The sequence below is a fragment of the Bombina bombina genome, chromosome 1, assembly GCF_027579735.1.
Source record: "Bombina bombina isolate aBomBom1 chromosome 1, aBomBom1.pri, whole genome shotgun sequence".
In the NCBI taxonomy this organism is placed as follows: domain Eukaryota; kingdom Metazoa; phylum Chordata; class Amphibia; order Anura; family Bombinatoridae; genus Bombina; species Bombina bombina.
Window position 1 is genome coordinate 716,874,815 of NC_069499.1, and position 24,029 is coordinate 716,898,843.

Below are 24,029 nucleotides of genomic sequence, written 5' to 3' on the forward strand. Positions count from 1 at the left end.
AAGGAAGCAGGCGAGTCGGCGGTTCTTGGAGGTAATGCCGTGCTGTGGGGAAGCGTGATCCTGCTGTACGCACACTATGTGTGCTTGCTCCGCCCACTGGAAGTCCACTGTACCCTTTTCTTAGCAAGGACTATTGGTAGTTTAGTATTAGATTAGGGCGGATTTTTATTTTGGGGGGGCTTTTTTATATTCATAGGGATTAGGTTTAATTTTTTTTATTTTTGATAATTTGGTTTATTATTTTATGTAATGTTAGACTTTTTTTTTTTATGTAATCTTAGATTAATTTAATCTTAGTTTTTTTTATTTTTAAGTAATGTTAGCTTTTTTATTTTAATTGTAACTTTGTATTTTTTAATTTAGGTAATTGTGGTTAATTTAGGGGGTGTTAGGTTAGGGGGTTTAGTAATTTAATTAGTTATTTGCATTGTGGGGGTTTGGCAGAATAGGGGTTAATAGATTTATTATTATTTTTGCATTGTGTGGGTTTGGCAGATTAGTGGTTAATAGTTTTACTAGGTCTATTGCGTTGTGGGTTAATGGCGGATTATGGGTTAATAGTTTTATTAGGTTTATTGTGATTTGGGTTAATGGCGGATTAGGGGTTAATAGTTTTATTAGGTTTATTGTGATTTGGGTTAATGGCGGATTAGGGGTTAATACATTTATTAGGTTTATTGCAATGTGGGTTAATGGCGGATTAGGGGTTAATATATTTTATTAGTTATTGCAGTGGGGGTTGGCGGTTGACAGGTATATAGATATTGTGCATGCGTTAGGTGTTAGCTAATATTGTTAGGCAGTTATGGGAGTTACGGTGCTCCCATTTTCAGCGTAAGGCTTGCTGCGCCTGCCTATGTGTGGCGAGGTGAAAATGGAGTCAAATTTCTCAGTTTTCGCCGCATAAGTCCTTGCGCTGAATATGTGATACCGATTTGCGACGCGGTTCTATGTTAGCTTATGGGAGTAAAAATTACGGGCGACAGGTGAAACCACGTAAAAACCGGCATCGCCGACTTTTGTGGGCGACGCTGCATATGTAATCTTGCCCAAGGTCTTCAGGCTCCTGGTAATAGAGATAAGTGGATCTAAGTTTCATCCTAATATAAAGACAAGACTTGTAATTTCCAGAGAAAGGACCTGATGACTTTATCATCTCAAATAACAAGTCTTATGTTAACAGCTATAGCAGTTTATGGCGATAAGGCATAATGTTTTTAGTGACTATAATATGATAATCTTAATATCAAATATGAAAATCTCACATCTTTCCCTTTATCAAGAGCAGAGGCTTCAATAAATAGGGCATGGATTACAAGTGGAGCATAACTGTGACCTTGGGATAGATTTATCAAGCTATGGATGCTGCGATCTACCCCTGAAGTTTCCGGTCCGCCTGAAACTTAATTAAGAAGCAGCGGTCGTAAGTGTGTATATGTGTGTGTGTGTAGGCCGAAATTATCGTCTTCTGCGTTCCTTGTTCAGTGAGAAATTGCCTGGTATTTCGGTGCTGGACTGACCGTAATAGGCGGGATCAGACTGATATACTACAGGAAAGTTCTACTCTGTGAAAAGCATTACTGGGCTAAAAGAAGCTGCACCCAGGCGGGAAATTGCCATAGATCAGGCTAATTAAGCTGGATGTTTATTCCTGTGAGTGCGCTTTTCTCTGTGTATATATATATATATGTGTGTGTGTGTGTGTGTGTGTGTGTATACATATATATATATATATATATATATATATATACCATATATTTTCAGTTCCTCCCTATAGGAGTCTTAAATGTGAGGGATTTAGCGCACCCTTGCGTATTAAATTGAAAAACACATTGCAGACAGTATGTCACAAAAGTGAGTACACCCCTCACATTTTTGTAAACATTTTATTATATCTTTTCATGTGACAACACTGAAGAAATTACACTTTGTTACAATGTAAACTAGTGAGTGTACAGCCTGTATAAAAGTGTAAATTTGCTATCCCCTCAAAATAACTCATTAAACCCAAAAATGTTCTTTCATTATTCAGATAGAAGTAAATTGGAAACTTTTTTTAAATTGTATTCTCTATTATCAAATCTGCTTTGTTTTTTATTCTTTGTTGAAGGGATACCTAGGTGCACATGCCTGAAGCATTACAGAACAGGAAATAGTGCTGCCATCTAGTGCTCCTGATAACGTATAACATTGTTGCAAAACTGCTGCCATATAGTGCTGTAGACTCGTGCACATTTATGAGCTTACATCCTAGCTTTTCAGCAAAGGATAACAAGAAAACAAATAAAATTTGATAACAGAAGTAAATTGGAAACTTGTTTAAAACTGTATGTTCTATCTGAATCATGAAAAACTTGGGTTTTATGTCCCTTTAAAGTCTAAACCGTTGGCAACAAAAGGGAGTACATCCCTAAGTGGAAATGTCCAAATTGGGCCCAAAGGGGCTTATTTATCATGATATGAGCAGACATGATCTGATATAGTGGATCATGTCTGCTGCATATCGATAAATGCTGACAGCTAACGCTCTCAGCATTTATCATTGCACTAGCAGTCCTTGTGAACTGCTGGTGCAATACCGTCCCCTGTAGATTCGCAGCCAGTCGGCCACTAGCAGGGGGTGTCAATCAACCCGATTGTATTCGATTGGGTTGATTTCCGGCGATGTCTGTCTGCCGCCTCAGAGCAGTCGGACAGGTTATGGAGCAGCGGTCTTTAGACCACTGCTTCATACCTTGTGTTTCTGGTGAGCCATCAATATTTTGTGTAGCCATCATCATTTTCCATCACTGCCTTAACCCTCTTGGGTATGGAGTTCACCAGAGCTTCACAAGTTGCCACTGGAGTCCTCTTTACTCCTCCAAATATATAAATATGTTATTATATCTTTTCATGTGACAACACTGAAGAAATAACCTTTGCTACAATGTAAAATAGTGAGTGTACAGCTTGTATAACAGTGTAAATTTGCTGTTCCCTCAAAATAACTCAACACACAGCCATTAATGTCTAAACCATTGGCAACAAAAGTGAGTACACCCCTAAGTGGAAATGTCCAAATTGGGCCCAAAGTGTCAATATTTTGTGTGGCCACCATTATTTTCCAGCACTGCCTTAACCCTCTTGGGCATGGAGTTCATCAGAGCTTCACAGGTTGCCACTGGAGTCCTCTTCCACTCCTCCATGACGACATCACGGAGCTGGTGGATGTAAGAGACCTTGTGCTCCCCCACCTTCCATTTGAGGATGCCCCACAGATGCTCAATAGGGTTTAAATCTGGAGACATGCTTGGCCAGTCCATCATCTTTACCCTCAGCTTCTTTAGCAAGGCAATGGTCATCTTGGAGGTGTGTTTGGGGTCGTTATCATGTTGGAATACTAACCTGCGGCCCAATCTCCGAAGAGAGGGGATCATGCGCTGCTTCAGTATGTCACAGTACATGTTGGCATTCATGGTTCCTTCAATGAATTGTAGCTCCCCAGTATCAGCAACACTCATGCAGGCCTAGACCATGACACTCCCACCACTATGCTTGAATGTAGACAAGACACACTTGTCTTTATACTCCTCACCTGGTTGCTGCCACACACGCTTGACACCATCTGAACCAAATAAGTTTATCTTGGTCCCATTGGACCACAGGTTCCAGTAATCCATGTCCTTAGTCTGCTTGTCTTCAGCAAACTGTTTGTGGGCTTTCTTTTACATCATCTTTAGAAGAGGCTTCCTTCTAGGACGACAGCCATGCAGACCAATTTGATGCAGTGTGTGGCGTATGGTATGGTCTGAGCACTGACAGGCTGACCCCCCACCCCTTCAACCTCTGCAGCAATGCTGGCAGCACTCATATGTCTATTTCCCAAAGACAACCTCTGGATATGATGCTGAGCATGTGCACTCAACTTCTTTGGTCGACCATGGTGAGGCCTGTTCTGAGTGGAACTTGTCCTGTGAAACCGCTGTATGGGCTTGCACACTGTGCTGCAGCTCAGTTTCAGGGTCTTGGCAATCTTTTTATAGCCCAGGCCATCTTTATGTAAAGCAACAATTCTTAAATTTCAGATCCTCAGAGAGTTCTTTGCCATGAGGTGCCATGTTGAACTTCCAGTGACCAGTATGAGAGAGTGTGAGAGCGATAACACCAAATTTAACACACCTGCTCCCCATTCACACCTGAGACCTTGTAACACTAACTAGTCACATGACATCAGGGAGGGAAAATGGCTAATTGGGCCCAACTTCGACATTTCTACTTAGGGGTGTACTCACTTTTGTTGCCAATGGTTTAGGCATTAATGGCTGTGTGTTGAGTTATTTTGAGGGGATAGCAAATGTACACTGTTATACAGGCTTTACACTCACTACTTTACATTGTAGCAAAGTGTCATTTCTTCAGTTGTCACATGAAAAGATATAATAAAATATTTACAAATATGTGAGGGATGTACTCACTTTTGTGAGATACTGTATTTGTCCCTAACTGGCTTCAGCAGAGATTATAAGATAAGAAACTGCAAAACAATGGATAATAACTGTGACTACTGCAGTAACAAGGTGATAAACATTTCAGACCCAACTTTTATGTTAATTAGATGCAATATTCTGATTAGTATTTATGTGCATAAATTCAGATTTCGGGAATTCCTTTCACAAATGAATGCCAAATATAGTCGCGTGCAGCAGTATTCAGTTATTTTGGGCCCCGGATATATTAGTGTTTTGCAACACACAAATAGCAGTGCAAAGAAAAATTCCAAATGTATGCCCATACCTAGTGATAAGAAACTAATAGCTAACAGACTTCCAGGTTGGTTAAAGTCTTTTTCATGTGTATTCTGAAAAACAGACCCCTGAGACCCAATTTGCTATCAAAACCTGATAGGTAGTTTGAATCCTTCTTATTTGTCTCATTTTACACAATACTGTACTGTTTAGAATATTAATCCAGTCTGTATTTCAAAATGTAGCTTACAAAAGTGTATTTGCCATTAAATTTGTATTTAATACACAAAACAGCTATTCAGCAAACATATTTGAAAACATTTTCAGTAAGAACACATGGGATATACAGAATAAGTCAATTCGTTTTGCTAAATATGACTGACATTACTCTTAAATGCAGACACAATCTGTGTCTCTAAGGTATTTTTTATAAATGAAAAAAATTACACTTTTAAATGACTTATTTTACAGTCTTAGCTATGTTTCCTAAATTTCCTCAGTTAGTTAATCATTTACAAGGATTGTGAAAAAAAAATAATCATCAAACCTCACAGCATGCATAAACTACACCATTTATTTTTTATTTTTCTACAATCAAGATGGGAAAAAACTCTTTATTTGCACAGTAGTGATTCATAATACTGTATTTCACCCTATGTATTGAACTGTATTACTTGTAATTGTTAGTGGAAAAATGTAGATATGTTTAGAACCATGGCCCATTAGTGCACAATATATACATATATGCATTTTGTGATTAGCTGATTGATGTCACATGATACAGGTAAGGGGAAATTGTATTAACTTTGAAATAAGTCAGAAAATATTCTACTGTCATTTAAAATTAAAAGAAAGTGCTATTGTATTGTCTTTTTATTGTGTATTTGTTAAGTATTTAATTCTACTCTATTTATTGGTCATTTACGGTCTTGTAGCTGTAGTTACCACAGAGCTAAGCTAGGCCTGCTTGCTGCCTGGGTAGGAGAGGCAATAGGTTGTATAAAGGCAGATTGCTGGAGGCTCTTCCCTTTCCCCTTTCTGCGAGTGTCCCACCTCTGTTTGCTGTTCTTGGGTTTGGCTGTTTGTATCTACTTTTTTAGGCACATTGACTAAGGAGTTTCTTCTCTCCAAGGCTCCAGTGGAGAGGAAGCTAGGCCTTGAGTACCTCCTTAGCTGGAGTAATGAGTCAGTTGCTTCATGCTTGTACTTTTGAGGCACTTAATTCTTTCCAGGGAACCCTGCTGCCTGTGTTGGCCACTAATGCTCTGTCCTGGCATGCAGTGAAGTTGCACAAGACAACTATCAGAGATGGGGGACTCTAACAGACACACTTTCTGGCTGGGTGCAGTAACAAAGTCAAGAAAATGCTTTGGCAGGGTATTAGGCCCTCAGAAAAAAAGGTGGGAACAAGAACACAAGGGGATGGATGAAGCTGTGCGGCTAATCTCAGTGTGTCACAGGCAGTGATACTTGAGTACAAATTGCTGTGGAAAATGGGTAGTGGCCTTCTTAGCTGGTGTAACCGCAAAGCTCTTCTGTTGGAGATTGTAGTTTGGGGACTTGTTGCCTGCCAATATATTTACACTTTTTATTAAAGGTGATTTGTGGAGACTTTTTAAATGTTAGCCATGCTATAACTTATCTTTCTATCTTTCTTTGTTACTGTCCAAAAACATACTTTAAAAAAAATAAAATAAATATAAATATATATATATATATATATAGTTAGGAAAATATTTTATAGTTTTTTTGTTGATAAAATGGAAAATAAGGATTTTTTTTCTTGTGAGACTCATGGACCATTTTTAAAGAGAGTCTTAATAAATCAAATACTTGTGTAAGAAATAAGTATGAAGAAAAAATACAAAACCATTGCATCCCATGCTTTAATTTTACATGATAAATATATAAATTACAAAAAGTCACATCTATCTTACGTAAGTGAAAGTAAGGCTATAAAAGTCTGGTGTATAACTGTCAGACTTACATCTGCTTTTCTCAGTACTGAAGAGGTTAGCAGTGAGGACAGAGAAAAGCGTATTTGTTAACTAGGCAACAGTGAGAAGCAGCACGTTGTTCATCCATCAGGCTGTCGAAATGATAAACAGATATAATTAAAACACATAGGAGATGTAGGGCTTTAAAAGGTGCACACATAGCAAGCAATGGACACCCATGCTGTAGTGAAGCTAAATGTATTTATTTTCTTGCCTGAAACTATCAAGTCTATCTACAGTTGTAAGTAGAATGGTGTAGTAGCTATAATATGCTATTGGTAACTTTTGTATGTAAATGTGCACTTTCAAAGTAGTTCTGCCAACAAAGCTAACAACTTAGGAAGGCCAAAGGCCCTGATTTTCTCTTTCTATGCTCAGAATGTACCTCTGCTCTCATTATTAGGAAATTCAGGAAATTACATAGGAATACAATTTAGATATTATATTACATTATGAGTTCTGTATTCCTGAATGGTTGCTAGGTCCTGTAGGGGAGTGGCAAATTGAGGGTATAGCACCTGAAAGAGAAAGTAAACTATTGGCTAGATTTAGAGTTCTGCGTTAGCCGTCAAAAGCAGCGTTAAGGGGTCCTAACGCTGGTTTTGGCTGGCTGCTGGTATTTAGAGTGAGGCAGGAAAGGGTCTAACGCTCACTTTCAAGCCGCGACTTTTCCATACCTCAGATCCCCTTACGCCAATTGCACATCCTATCTTTTCAATGGGATCTGCCTAACGCTGGTATTTAGAGTTTTGGCTGAAGTGAGCGGTAGAGCCTCTACCGACAAGACTCCAGCCGCAGAAAAAAAGTCAGTAGTTAAGAGCTTTATGGGCTAACGTCGGTTTATAAAGCTCTTAACTACTGTGCTATAAAGTACACTAACACCCATAAACTACCTATGTACCCCTAAACCGAGGCCCCCCCACATCGCCGCCACTATAATAAATATTTTTAACCCCTAATCTGCCGACCGCACACCGCCGCCACCTACATTATCCCTATGAACCCCTAATCTGCTGCCCCTAACATCGCCGACACCTACATAATATTTATTAACCCCCTAATCTGCCCCCCCAACGTCGCCGCTACCTTACCTACACTTATTAACCTCGCCGCTACTCTAATAAATGTATTAACCCCTAAAGCTAAGTCTAACCCTAACCCTAACATCCCCCTAAATTAAATATAATTTTAATCTAACGAAATAAATTAAATATTATTAACTAAAGTATTCCTATTTAAAGCTAAATACTTACCTGTAAAATAAACCCTAATATAGCTACTATATAACAAATTATTATATTGTAGATATTTTAGGATTTATATTTATTTTACAGGCAACTTTGTATTTATTTAAACTAGGTACAATAGCTATTAAATAGTTATTTACTATTTAATAGCTACCTAGTTAAAATAATTACAAAATTACCTGTAAAATAAATCCTAACCTAAGTTACAATTAAACCTAACACTACACTATCAATAAATAAATTAAATCAATTAACTACAAGTACCTACAATTATCTACAATTAAATAAACTTAACTAAATTACAAAAAAACCACTAAATTACAAAAAATAAAAAAAGATTACAAGAATTTTAAGCTAATTACACCTACTCTAAGCCCCCTAATAAAATAACAAAGTCCCCCAAAATAAAAAATGTCCCTACCCTAATCTAAATTAAAAAAGTTAACAGCTCTATTACCAGCCCTTAAAAGGGCTTTTTGTGGGGCATGCCCCAAAGAAATCAGCTCTTTTGCCTGTAAAAAAAAACACAATACCACCCTCCAACATTACAACCCACCACCCACATACCCCTACTCTAAACCAAACCCCCCTTAAATAAACCTAACACTACCCCCCTGAAGATCTCCCTACCTTGAGTTGTGTTCACCCAGCCGGGCACCGATGGACCAAAAGAGGACATCCGGAGCAGCAGAAGTCTTCATCCTATCCGGGCAGAAGAGGACATCCGGACCGGTAGACATCTTCATCCAAGCGGCATCTTCTATCTTCATCCATCCGTAGCGGAGCGGAGCCATCTTCTTCCAGCCGACGCGGATCCATCCTTCTTCCACGACGCCTACTTGCCGAATGAAGGTTCCTTTAAATGACGTCATCCAAGATGGCGTCCCTCGAATTCCGTTTGGCTGATAGGATTCTATCAGCCAATCAGAATTAAGGTAGGAAAAATCTGATTGACTGATTGAATCAGCCAATCAGATTCAAGTTCAATCGGATTGGCTGATCCAATCAGCCAATCAGATTGAGCTCGCATTCTATTGGGTTATCGGAACAGCCAATAGAATGCAAGCTCAATCTATCCAATCAGCCAATCCGATGGAACTTGAATCTGATTGGCTGATTTGTAGGTAAGGTAGCGGCGACATTGGGGGGGGGCAGATTAGGGGTTAATAAATAGAATTTAGGAATCAGCGATGTTAGGGGCAGCAGATTAGGGGTACATAGGTATAATGTAGGTTGCGGAGGTGTACAGATTGGCAGATTAGGGGTTAATAATATAATGCAGGTGTCAGCGATAGCGGGGGCGGCAGATTAGGGGTTAATAAGTGTAAGGTTAGGGGTGTTTAGACTCGGAGTTCATGTTAGGGTGTTAGGTGCAGACGTAGAAAGTGTTTCCCCATAGGAAACAATGGGGCTACTTTGGGAGCTTTTTTGCAGGTGTTAGGTTTATTTTCATCCCAAACTGCCCCATTGTTTCCTATGGGGGAATCGTGCACGAGCACGTTTTAGCTGCTTACCGCTACCGTAAGCAACGCTGGTATTGAGGGTTGAAGTGGCGGTACATTAGGCTCAACGCACCCTTTTTGGAGCCTAACGCAGCCCTTCAGACAACTCTAAATACCAGTGTTGTCTTAAGGGTGCGTTGGGGAAAAAAGTGGCGTTAGCTACGCGGGTCTTTACCAACAAAACTCTAAATCTAGCCGTATGTATTTAGTGTTATTTGTATGTCAGTAACTGGACTTTGTCTGCAAAACATTTCTGCTGTACTTAGATAAACAGTTACAAGCAGGTAGGTATCATTCTTGATTTTAGTGATTCTACATAAAAAAATAAAGACTATTTACTTTACCAAAGACATAAGAAAATGTTCATACAAAATGGGTGATTTCTATGTTGAACTGATTTCTTTAAATGTGCACACACTGCTTAAAGGGACACACAATGTAGCCACCAATCAGCAAGTGCTACCCAGGTGCTGAACCAAAAATGGTCCGGCTCCTATGCTTACATCCCTGCTTTTTCAAATAAAGATAGCAAGAGAATGAAGAAAATTTGATAATATGAGTAAAATTAGAAAGTTGCTTACAATTGCGTGCTCTATCAGATTCATTAAATAATCAGATACATCATGCAAAATGGGTTTTGTGTCCATTTAAGGGAACAAAGGAACAGTGGAAATGCATGAAGAATACCATTTTAGATGCAAAAGTACCCACACACTGTACTAGGCATGTTTGTAAAATTAAAGGAAACCAATCTGGTTTCCAGAAAAGTAATTTGTAATGGAGAGTGGCGCTAGTAAAAGCTAAAAAGTGTTAAAAACTAGGAGACCAAATAAATTTATTATCTACTGAATACGCTTTAATTGTATATACTTTAATTTACATAGAAAAATAAATATAAATATGTATATACCACTGTTATAATTGGATAGACTGAAGTAAATCAAATCCTGAAATAACTGTTATTTGAATATTGGATAGAAATATAAATTGAGGATTGATAGATGTACTCTATTCATATAATCTATCCAATTATAACAGTGGTATATACATATTTATATTTATTTTTCTATGTAAATTATTTAAAGTATATACAATTAAAGCTTATTCAGTAGATAATTAATTTATTTGGTCTCCTAGTTTTTAACACTTTTTAGCTTTTACTAGCGCCACTCTCCATTACAAATTATCTTTAAAATTCGTTGACCAGGAAGGGGGTTTACAGAGAGAGGCAAAAGTGTTTTAAGTCCAAGCGCTGTTTTATATATCTCTATTCATCTTAAAAGTTTTTCTTCCAGAAAAGTAACACATGATATAAAGAAAAAACAAAACAAAACATCAGCTTGTAAGAAATACAGACTCTGTCAGTTGAGAACATAGAAATATGCATAAAAAAAACCAGTCTGTTAATTCAATGAATTATAAACACTCAAGCTCATGTGTAAGACAATATAGTACATCATTAAATAACAGAGATAAAGCTAAATTGTTGTGGTAAAGAGATTTGCACATTTATCTTCAATAGTGGGGAAATGAATATATATTAAATCCAATCTTTAATTACCCATAAAGGGCCAGATTACAAATGGTGCCTTATTGTTTTTTGAATGCAAGCGTTATTGGGTTAATACATATGTACATATACATATATGTATAAGTGTATTGGAGCCCTTTTCTGTCAAGAAGACATAAAAGCATATTTATGCAATATTCATATTTAATAAAGGTTTTAACTATGTATTTACTGTAAATATTTAACATTCCAATGTTCTGTGAATAGCAGAATGTTTTCTAAGTATTTATATATAGATATTCATATATATATATATATATATATATATATATACCTATATATAATCATCTATATATAGGTATATAGGTATATATATATATATTGTACCAAATTAGCATCATATATCTGTAGAAATATGTAATTATAAATAAATAAAATATTTTCTTCTATGTGACGAACATTGGAATGTGAGATATTATTATTATTATTATTATTATTATTATTATTATTATCAGTTATTTGTAGAGCCAACAGATTTTGCAACGCTATAAACATAGGCGGAATACAAGGAAACCTTTATAGAGATCAGATGGGTAGAGGGCCCTGCCAAGAGTCGCACTGTTGTAGTCAGCTCTTGAGAAGGTGATCTACAAACAGCTGGACTCTAGGCATAAATGCTAAGGGGGTTCAGGGGATAGCAATGGAGGAGAGAAACTGGTATAAAGAAAGGTTAGTGTAGGTTGTATGCATCCCTGAACAGTAGAATCTTTAGGGAGCCTTAGAAGCTTTCAAAACTAGGGGAGAGTCTTGTGGAGCGAGGCAGAGAGTACCACAAAATGGGAGTCAGTCTGGAGAAGTCCTGCAAACGGGAATGTGAGGAGGTAACAAGAGAGGAGGAGAGTAGGAGGTCATGAGCAGAGCGAAGGGGACGGGAGGGAGAGTATCTGGAGACAAGGTCTGAGATATAGGGGGGAGCAGTGCAGTTGAGGGCTTTGTATGTCAGAGTGAGAATTTTGTGTTTAATCCTAGAGGCAAGAGGAAGCCAGTGAAGAGATTGGCAGAGATGTGCAGCAGATGAAGAGCGAAGTGTAACGAAGATGAGTCTGGCAGAGGCATTCATTATGGATTGTAAAGGAGCTAGGCGGCAGCTGGGGAGACCAGAGAGGACAGAGTTGCAGTAATCGAGGAGGATGAGAGAGTAGATAAAGTTGTGTCTTGGGTAAGGAAATGTCTAACATTAGAATTGTTTTTAAGATGGAAGTGGCAGGATTTAGCCAAGGACTGAATGTAAGGAGTGAAAGAAAGATCTGAGTCAAGTGTGACCCCAAGACATCAGGCATGTGGGGTAGGGGTAATGATGGAGTTATTAATATTTTTATGTCGGGTTAGCGCACTTGAGAACATGCGTTCAGGTTTTGTCCTCCATTGACTTCCATGGGAGAGTAGGTTATCGTGCATGCAATGTTCTAACTTCGGATTTTTGTGCATATTGGATTAGCACGTGAGCAATAACTTTTTACTTTCACTACTAGTACTACCTGACACGGGCAAAACGTTTACTTCTAGTGCAGTTAGCGCGTCATCGCTAAATAGCGCACCACTCATAATCTTACCCAAAATGTTTATTTCAGCATTATAAAACATTTTTGATTTCACTATTTATTTTTCCTGCAGGCCCTGCAATTTTCCTTCCCCCTTTCTTCCTTCTCCTTTCCTATAAAAATCTATGTTTCTACCAACTCAAATACATCTTAAACTCGAATAATAAACTGATCTGCTCTATATCACTAGATGAGTTTCGTTTTTTTATGTTTACTAATTGAGAATTACATTTTATCTTTTCCAGCTTCTGTCCTTTTTCCCATGATGTGGAAGCAATAAAGAAGTTTTATTAATTTTGACAAGAGGCTGGATTCCATTGTTTTTCATTGCATGTAATAGACACTACTATAAAGAAGTATATGTACAGAAACTGATCTAAAAATCAAGTATAAAACCCTTTAAAAACTTACTTAGAAGCTCCCAGTTTAGCACTGTTGATAAGGTTAGGCTGCGACACCCACTGAAATGGCCTGGGAAAACAGGAATAGCAGATGCTTCCCCTGCATATGAAAATACAGAAAACACAAACAAGAGATGACTTCCAGTTGAGGCCAATCATGGGACTGTCCCGTGTGCACCGATTCCTGCAAGAAGACGCTGACATCTCTAACCACAAACCGAAGGTTTGGGGAGACAGCAATGGTGCAAAGAGTGATCTGAGTCTGGCTCACTGTGGAGTGTATCAGGTCGGTGCCCACTGTGGAGACGTCATGATCGGCGGTTTCTGTTCATCCAGTGGCAGATGGTGGAGAGTCATATAATCTAGCATACTGTCTAGTTGCCTTAGACCTACTGCTGACAAAAACCCAGGTTGTGGTTGGAAATTAAACAAAGCACAACGCATATTTTTGCCTCTATACTATGAAGGACATGATTTAAATACATGGAAAGATCTGCTGGAATATCCTACCCACCCATCTTTCGTCAATTATTGCAGAAACTTTTCACTTATGGGATAAATTAATTAAAAAACATAGCTACATATCCACAATACCCTCCCCCCGACCCCCATCTCAGAAAATTTAGATTTCCCCTTCCAACAACCAGAGCTAACAACACCGCAACCTCATATTATCAAATCTATCCTTTGTCATGTCCTCATAGACAACGGCAAACCCAAATCGAGATTATCCCTCATTTAGGCCCCGCATATGAAAATTGGTTTTGCTACACCAAATATCAGATTTCCTCATGAGAATCCCGCACACAACCCAACTCACGCGCAACTTAACTAATTTTGAAAACATCTGCATCAGAGAAACCTTAAATAAGGGTCTCCTATCAACCTCATATCAAATTCTCATGCAATCTTATACCACCTCACCCCCTTCTTACGCAGACAAATGGGAAAAAGAGATAGGTGCACACCAGGCTCTAAAAATATGGCAACATATCTTTTCCTCCATGACCAAATCCTCTTCTTCTATATAGACACTAAAGATGAATGTTCTTCTGATGCCGATGGTATCACACTCCTTCCCGTCTACATATAATTTTCCCCACAACCTCCCCAACCTGTTGGAGAGGTTGCAACATAAAAGGTACCCCAACTCATATTTGGTGGACCTGCCCCATCGCTCAATCCTACTGCTTAGCGATCAGGGACGAAATAGAAAAGGCACTCTCAATTACCCTAGACCTAAATATTTGGTTTTTCCTTCCCAAGGCACAGGCCAGAAGCCCTGACACACAAGGGGAAGTTTGATGGACATATGAGATGAGTACACTGGCTAAAGGATTGTGTGGTTTTACTGACAAAAGTGACTTAACAGTGTAATAATCCCTGGCAGTTTGGGCTGGGCCCTGTTCTTCTTTGGAACATATAAGTTAAATGGTGGTGTGCTTCAGTTTATCGGTAGATCTCAGTGAAGCAATTTGTTTTTTATCTGGGGCTAAATAACAGGGTATTCTCCTGATAACTTTTGATCACTCTCTTAGTGCTACTGGTCTAGAAGTTTAATGTTCTAGCTTAAAGGGACAGTATACACCAAATTTCATATAATTGCATGTAATAGATACTACTGTAAAGAAGAGTATGCACAGATACTAATCTAAAAATCCAGTATAAAACCTTTTTAAAAAATTACTTATAAGCTCTAAGTTTAGCACTGTTGATTAGGTTGGTAGGAACACCCAGTGAAAGGGGCTAATATCAGACCCCCCACCCTTCCCTGCATATGAAAAGACAGATTATATAAAGACAAGCCAGCAGTAGACTTGAAAAGTGTGTCTACTTCTGACACTGAGGAGTTAGGTTAGTCTGAAAATCTGCACAATGTTATTAAAAAATAAGCAAAAATATATATTGTTACAAAAACACTCCCAGATAAGCTATATAAATAGATAATTTACAAAACAATTATGTAAAGAAAAAATGGTGTATAATGGCCCTTTAAGCTAATAACAGGACATAGCTTTCTGGAGTACATCTTAAACTACTGGCTATAAAGTGTTTGCCCTGATAAGGTTGAAGTAGCCAAAGGCTAATGGATAGATCCCTGTGAATATTGTGGGAAGAACAAAAAGCTAATTGGATCTATTTTAAGAAAGAAAAGGAGAATGGAGGTGTAAGAAGGAGGAAGAGGGGAAAAGAAGAAATAAGGCCAATACTTGAAAAGAAAGTGAAAAGATCCTGGAACAGAGACAAATATTTTCCCTGCTAGAACATTTGATAACTGTATATTTGCTAGCATGCTAATTTGAAGTGCTATAAGGGGACCACAGTTTGATCAGTTGAGATTTGATTTAGCTAGTCTGTCCAATGAAATACATTCATTCACTTATAGACTAGAATTAGCTGAATCTAGAATATCTGAAGTAGAAGATAGGGTGCACTCACAAGATAAAGATGTTTCTCATCACTCTCAGATGATTAGGACATTACAGGAAAGGATAGATGAAATGGAAAACTGCACACATAGGAATAATATAAGGATAGTAGGACTTTCTGACTCCCTCAGTATTGATTTAAATACTTTTATATTCGAAAAATTGCCAGAGCTATTGGGTATGCCCAGTACAGCCTCAAAGATAGTGGTAGAACATGCTGATCTAGTAGGCCAAAATTAGGACAAAGTCAGATGATGTTGTAGGAAAAAAGACCAATTGTAGCTAAATTGCTTAATTTTCAAGACACAGTACAAATGTTTTCTTATAGGAAAAAAGAGAATACTGACTATTGGAGAAGACAGATTGATGTTATTTCAGGATTTCTCAGCAGAGACCATTAATCACAGAAAAGAGATGGCCCCATTTTGTTCTACTCTAATACAAAAAGGTTTGAATGTGTTTATGTTCCTGCAAAGATTAAGATTCAAATATTTTTTGAATAGTATAGAGGAACCAAAGTTTTTTAAGTAAACTATGAATGATTGTAGTCTAGGATGTTCAAGTCTCTGGAATGCCATGGTCAATTGCAAATGTTTGGTTTGGGTTTCTGGTTGCAGTATGGGGAGTGTATCCTCTGTCTCTCCACCACCTTTTTATTATTGTTATTATCCCTTTTTTTTTTTTCAATCCTCTAAGTGTATTTTTTGGTGATGAGGTTAATACAACCATTTTTTTATATTAGCTTGTAATATAATCTCATTGAATATAAAAGGGCAGCTCCACCCCAATAATAAGAAAGATGATAATTAATCATTTAAAGAAGCTCAAACTCAGGTTGGGTTTTTACAAGAAACATATCTGAAACAAAAGGAAATTATAAAATAAAAAACTGGCTGGGTTGGAGAGCTGATTGCCACACCATGATCCAGGAGAAAGAAAGGGGTTGCAATTTTATTCAACAAGAATATAAAATATGAGATTCTGTCACAGAAAAAAGATGTAGAGGAGAGGTATATTTTATTACAGTTAAAACTTTATGGTCAAACTTATATTTTCTGTAATGTCTATGGTCCCAATGGTTATGATAAGAATTTATGTGGTAAATTACAGAATAAATTGTTGGATTTCACAGATAGCAACCTGAATGTAGCTGGTGATTTCAATCTAATTGCGCAATTTCCATTGGATCATTTTAAACCAAGTAAACTTCAGGATAAAGTACCTAAGAGGGAAATTTCAAAATCCAGACTTACAGGGGTTTACATGTGAATCTAAATCCCATAAATCCTTTTCAAGAATTGATCTCTTTTTAGTGAATGAGAAACTTTTGGGTCAAGGTCTGGAATCAGAAATTGTCCCTATTATTATTTCAGATCATGCACCAATCAAGTGAAGTATACCATTATATAAGATTGATAACAGATCAAGGGGTTTTATTTCCCCATGTACTTGTATTCTAATATCAAATTTAAGAATTAGTTGAAGGCAAAATGGTTAGAGTATAATAGTTTAAATAAAAATTCAGTAAATCATTCTGAGATATTCTGGGAGGCTTCCAAATCAGTTCTAAAAATAGAGATTATTTCATTTATGGGCAGGTTTAAAAAGAAAAGCAATTTAAGAAATGCCCAGATAGCTAATCACTTAGTCAACTCGTATAATGTGTACTTGAGAGATCCCTCCAGGAAAAATTGGGCTTCATATTTGCTTGTAAAGAAGAAGAGGGAGATATTTATGCAGCAAAATGCATCAGTGGAGCTGCTGAGATGGAATGCTAAACTATATAGATTTGGAGGGAAAATGGGTCAATTATTAGCTAATTTAAACAGGCAAGATAGAGGGTCTAATTTTATAGAGGGTTTTAAAGTACATGATTTAAGATTAACTCGAAGTGAAGATATTAAATTAAAACTAACAAAATATTTTAAGAATATTTATAAGGCTGAGGGGATATGTATAGAAAGTCAAGAAGACTTCCAGCAAACTGTAAACTGCCTCAGATATCATCTGACAAACTATCAGATCTGAACAAACCTATATCAGAAGAAGAAATTGTTAAAGCCAGGGCCGTCTTTAATATTGATTGGACCCTGGGCAAACATTTTCTTGGGCCCCCCCACCCCACCCCATGCAATTTTGCTCTCCACCCCAACATCCCAAAAAACAACTAAATCAATTCTTTTTATTATTATTAGCCCAGCGGTGGATCATCCACTGCTGGGCTAATCATTTAAAAAAAAAAAAATTCAATATGTGAAACTGGACCTAAGTAGTACTAATAAGTAAATAAATATATAAATTCCTCCACTGTGGATTCATTTAATATTCTTTTGAATGTGATTCTGGTGTGAGGTTAGCTGGTTAAAGAGATTTAGGGCAGCCAACAGGAGCAAAGCAAGGTAAAGGAGGAAGCATGGAGGTGCAGACAAATATAAGTTTACTGACTGGAACAGCAGAACTACTATGGGAAGCTGTAAAATCTGAGACAGAGAGAAAATAAAAACTATAAAAATAAACCTTACATTAATGTGGGAAGTATCATCATGACGCTATACATCAGCCACACCAGCACATGTCGCTTCTTTGCTAGGAACAAGTTCCCTCTCACCCTGAACTAGACAATGCTGCATGGGGAGGGGCGTGTGTGCACTCACTTATTCTTCCCACTGACACCTTTCTACAAAGCACTATTCCCCTAACAAACTTCAGTTAGTTGATCTTAGGGCCACAGCAGAAAGAGCAGGGCTAAGGGGGCCAGTAGACTGGATGCTGTCTGTCTAAGGCTGCATGGATACAGTGTGAGATGAGTCACACAGCCTCAAGACTGAAGAGAGCAGTGTATGCAGCTGCACAGATGCTCAAATCCTCATGTGCCTGCCGCTCCAGCTTTCTGCTGCATGCGCCCACAGTTAGCCCTACCCAGAAACAATCCCCACCACCAGAGCAGTTACCTGGTAACAGTGGTAACCCCAGTAGGACCTTTTCTGATGCAGTGGGAAATGGCTGGATGCCGAGTAAGGGCTTTGCATTCAGTGCTGCACAGTGCACATCTAAAACAGCACATGGCACTAGCTTGGCTTGTCACATGACACCGGCACGGTCTGGCACAGTTATATATAAGCAGAGTACTTTTGACTGTGACAGTATTAGGACTGAATGTGTGTGTTCCCCATGTCAAATCAGCAGTCTGGTATGAACCATTAAAAAAAAAAAAAAAAATTTTTTTTTTTTTTTTTTTTAAGGACTCTTGGGCCCCTCAACAGAGACTGTGCCCAGGGCAGCTGCCCCTTTTGCCCTGTGTTAAAGACGGTCCTGGTTAAAGCCATTGATAGATCTGCTCTTAATAAAGTGGCTGGCCCAGATAATTTATTTTAGCTGGACAGATAATCTCTCCATTAAGGAATCTATATAGCGACTATTATACACAGGAAATTAAGACGTGGAAGTATTTTATGAGTTCTGTTATATCTTTAATTGTTAAAAAAGGAAAAGGACCCAGAAAATCCAGATTCTTATAGCCCAATCTCCCTACTAAACACAGATTATAAAATCCTTGCAAGTATCATAGCCACAAGATTGAAATCAGTTATGAGTGAACTGATATATGCAGATCAAACAGGGTTTATGGCTGGTAGAAAATCATTTAGTAATCTAAGGAAGGAATATTTAACAACAGATTTCTACTGGAACCAGTTAAAGGGGAAGAAAGAGGATTTGATAGACAGGGCAATCATCTCAATTGATGCTGAAAAGGCATTTGACTTAGTTCATAGAGACAAATTATATAGTTCACTAAAGCAATTTGGGTTCTGGGGCTCTTTTACTTCTTATATTAATTTATTATATCATAAACCCTTATCAACACTGTTACTTACAGTTAATGTCTTCAAGCTTGTCTTTGTTTAAAGGGACAAGACTGAGCTGCCCTTTATCATCTTTACTATTTAATCTTAGTATAGAAACCTTTGGCTTTTAAAATTATATATAATATTGAAGGAATTAAGTTAGGGCTGAAAGAAATACAAATAGCATTATATGCGGATGATTTATTAATTTTTATTAGTAATTTGCAGGTAAATATTCCTAAGATGTTGAATATTTTTTTTAATTTTAGTCTCTTTGCAATGTAAATGTGAAATTTATAAATGTAGCAATTCTAAATGGCAGAAACATAATTTTCTCTTCCTGGAAATCTGGAAAGAAAAACAACAACTAGTTTTATAGAAAAATTTAAATCATTAATAAAAATTGAAAAATATGATTTTATGTTAAATTCAGAACTAGATATCCAGGCTTTTTTTCAGTAAATAGGGACACTTTATCCAATCATTACCTCTAAATTTACGGAAACTATATGTGACACCCTTCTTTAATACGGATAAGGTTCAAAATGCTATAATAAGAGGTGACTTGTTTTGGGGATAGATTTTTCAGTGATCCCTGCCCCTTTTTTTCTAAAGACAGAGGGAGGGAGGGGAGTTTAGGGTGGAAAATGCAAGATAAAATAGTATTATTTTTTATTTTTGTTTTAGGACAGAGGAGACAATGTGTTTAATATAATAAAAAGATTGACTCTTGTATTTAAGAATGTTCGAGAGAAGATTTACAGGCAGTTGATATGTCTAATAAGCCTTTTTTTGTTGATATGATTATGATTTGCTTGAATTTTTATAGAACTGCAGAATTGTTTTTTTATTTTCTTCTTTTGGATGTGTCAAACTGGAAAATTTGTTTATGTATATTGTTTTTGACTCAATATTTAATAAAAAGAATTAAAAAAAAAGAAAGAAACATAAACAGGAGCCAGCAGGAGTCTGTAAACACATGTATACATCTGACACTGTGGGGCTTGGTTAGGAGTCTGAAAATCAGCACAATGTTCTTAAAAATATAAGCAAAACTATACATTATTACAAAAAACACTCCCAGATGTGCTATATAAATGGATCATCTATAAAGAAAAATGTAGTGTATAATGTCCCTTTAAGTCTGCAAGACAAAATACTGTGTATATATATATATATATTAGGAAAATAAAAGGTACTCAAACTAAATGTTACAATTTATAACAATATAAATAATGCTTAATAAACAGTGAATCAGAATAACTTTAATAACTTGTTTATGTATTTTGAAGAAAGGTGTTTGCACATAAGAAAATCATAGTAAATGGTTCAATGCACTTGTTTCATTTCCACTACAGTAATTCAAAGTATATATTTTAACATAAGCTGCATATTTCAGTAGTACAGTTTGCCAGAAGCTCAATATTAAAATAAATACAGTATTTACTCTTGAAAAAGACTGAAAATTATAACTGAATTTCCAGACTATATAAAATTCAATTTAATTAAATTCTGCAGAAAGACTTTTTAATACATTTCCCAAGTTTCAAAGAACCAATCACTTGTGTATACAACTATTTTCACTGTCGTTTGGTATTGGTTGTTTAGTATTAAAAAAATAAATGTAAACTTTTAGTTTGGTAAAGCAATGGGCAAACCTGTTTTATTATCTAATTTCTTCTGTTGAGGCTGATTAGTGACAGATATAAAAGAGATACAATGCATACAATAGCTGGGTGGAATATTACAATGTTAAAAGGACTTGTGATAAAGTTACTTTGTCAGTGTTTTTTTAGCTAAGAGGAAATAAAATATAAGAACTGGGGAAACTAAGTTACAGCATTGTTCAGAATTAAATTACAGGGGGAAAAAAACAAAATAGATAATGAAAAGTATATTGCAATGTTTTTTACTGCACATATTTAAACATTTTTATATAAAAAATCTCAGTGTTTAATATCCATATTAGTATATAAAAGCATGAAATTGTCTCATAATCATTACAGGGTCACTTTTACAATGAAAGGTTAGGCACAACAGTTCAGCTCTTATTTTTTCTTCTTCCACAACTAGATATGGGACGGTTACAAAGAATTATAAGAAAGAAAACAATTACGCCACCTAGTAGATGAGAACTAACTGTGCATCATAGTTCAGAAAAATGTTTAGCAGTAATTGAAAACATATCCAGAAGGGGGAAGTCCCATTCCAACTAGGAAAAATAGTTTTATTCATAACGAAAAACAAATATAATATTGTGGCAATTCAGAACTTGACTAAAGGTCAGAACAGGTCCACTCATGTTGCAGGGTGTGTAAATCCCTTTGCACTAATAATTATTAATAAATACTTCTATCAAACGCTGCATATAATGCTGTAGTGCAAGCAGTTTGTATCACATGCAAGGTGCTGTTCCCTCTGTGACAATAGTTTACAAAACCTATGAAGAAGAGTATGTATTCTGTGATATAATCACGTTTTGTAGGTGATTTATGTCAGGTCAAACAGACCTGCAAAATGCTGTGACTGTTTTTCCCAAATTGCTATCAGATGGAATATGCAGAAATCCAAAGTGTAAGGGGTTAACATTTTACACAATGTCTTCACCAAACAAAAATAAAGGGGGCACAAATTAATGGTTTAACTGTATACCTCCAAAATACAGTACAGAGATCTATTACGTTTAGGTATTTATATATATATATATATATATATATATATATATATATATATATGTATAGAAGTAACTGATTATTGCACAAAAGTATCTATAGTGTGATTTTATTGTACCGAAGAAGACTATAGAAATTGCTCATTGAACAGAGAACAAGGGAAGACTCACCTTAAAGGGACATTGAACCCACATTTTTTCTTTTATGATTCAGATAGAGCACCTTTCTAATTTTTTCCTATTATCCAATTTTCTTCATTCTCTTGGTATCTTTATTTGAAATGCAAGAATGTAAGTTTAGAAGCCGGCCCATTTTGTATGAGCAACATCGGTTGTTCTTGTTGATTGGTGGATAAACTCATCCACCAATAAAAAAAAGTGCTGTCCGGAGTTCTTAAACAAAACAAAAAAATCTTAGATGCCTTCTTTTTAAATAAAGATAGCAAGAGAACAAAGAAAAATTGATAATAGGAGTAAATTACAAAATTGCTTAAAATTGCATGCTCTATCTAAATCATGAAAGAAAGAAAAAATGGTTGTAGTGTCCCTTTAAACAATCTTGCAATAGTTTACAAAATGTCATCTATTTCCCATGCGTAATACAACCCAAGCTAATGCTTAACCTTTAAAAAGTTTTTTTTAAAACAAAGCACAGCTTTGCAAACAAAGTACAGACTTCATCATTAATAATGCATTCGTATATAAAACATATAATAACAATGTACATAGCATTTATTCATATATGTGACCTTTGGTCTTCGGTGTCTTTCATTAAAACGACTCCAATAGCAGTGCGGTTTATATCCTGAATTGGCCATCATTTACATAAATATGAGTCAGTTTTCACAATAAAGGGCATACATATATATTTCAGGAATAGTTTAACCCCTTACTTGTTCATTTTCAAGCATCCTATCACCAGACAGCAAATGTACCTTTTACCTGCAATGACCTAATCAAACCTCTGAACATAAAAGAGATAAATGGGAGCAGCCAATCCCTTACCTGTTGCACAGAGTCCTTGCAAGAAGAGCAGAGCCAGGCATAGGACGCTCTGCAGATGCATCGTATAGGTTTATATCACTAGACAGTAACAGAGTATCAGATCAATGATCCCCAGAACTCAAGATTAAAAACAAAAAAGTAGTTTTGACTCCAGTGAATTCCTGTAAAATGTATCTCACTCAGCAGCAAGTATTGGACGAGTTCTTCCAGGCATGTGGGAAGTCAGTCTGTGTGCTCCTTGGTGTGGCAGAGCGGCTCCTAGTAAGTGCAGGTGCTGATCATCCCACAATGCAAGCGCTGCCTCACAAGTTCTGTCAGATGCCAGACCCCTGACTAACAGCTCTACGTGGGGAGAGCAGTAAATCCAGGCTTCTGTTGTGCATGACCAGAAGTTGCTCGCCCCTCTGGTGTCTTGCTCTTGGGATGTTTGCTACAAGCGGAGACGCTTTATACAAGAGGAAAGAGATACGTCAGAGCCAGTCACTGTAACCTGCTGTGTCCTTTGCCTCCAAGACAGATTCTCCCAGCTTTCTCAAAGCCAAAAATTGCAAAGAAAAAAAAAAAAAAAACTTTTTAAGGGTCTCATTGAAATCTTTATGCTGCCCTTTTGTGCCCTCATAGATGGATCACTGACAGGCAGATTGCAGGTATTCAGCACTGATAGCCCAAGGTGTTTAACCCTTACTCTGCTGAACTGATTGAACAATTAACTTTGTTCAATTATATAACGATACATCATACATATTTATATGTCAGTATTAGTATATAAAGCTAAACTGTTTTAAAAAGAAAGTGTGTATATAAAAGTGATATGACCAATATATGAAGTATTAATATGTGATGATGTAGGCGTAATTTGTATTTTACTGATTGCATATTTGCTTACAAAGCTGCTTATCATATATTCATTATATATATATATATATATATATATATATATATATATATATATATATATATATATATATATATATATATATATATTCCTGATCTACCATTATAATGATTAGTACCTCAGTAGGGTTACAAGCAAGGTTTTGTCTATTATTATTGTAAGCAAGCATGCTGTATGACTTAACTAAAAGAGAAAGAAAATA

General features: G+C 36.6%; 1 protein-coding gene across 1 annotated transcript in view; it reads right to left on the reverse strand.

The window, feature by feature from the left end:
- Positions 1–23,356, reverse strand: part of LOC128645900 (vascular endothelial growth factor receptor kdr-like) — a 353,579-nt gene extending 330,223 nt beyond the window's left edge. The window contains exon 1 of the mRNA XM_053699216.1: positions 22,933–23,356. Coding sequence (XP_053555191.1) covers positions 22,933–22,993 — 61 coding nt within the window. The 5' untranslated portion in view covers positions 22,994–23,356. The remainder of the gene's footprint in view (positions 1–22,932) is intronic.
- Between the last annotated feature and the right edge of the window lie 673 nt (positions 23,357–24,029).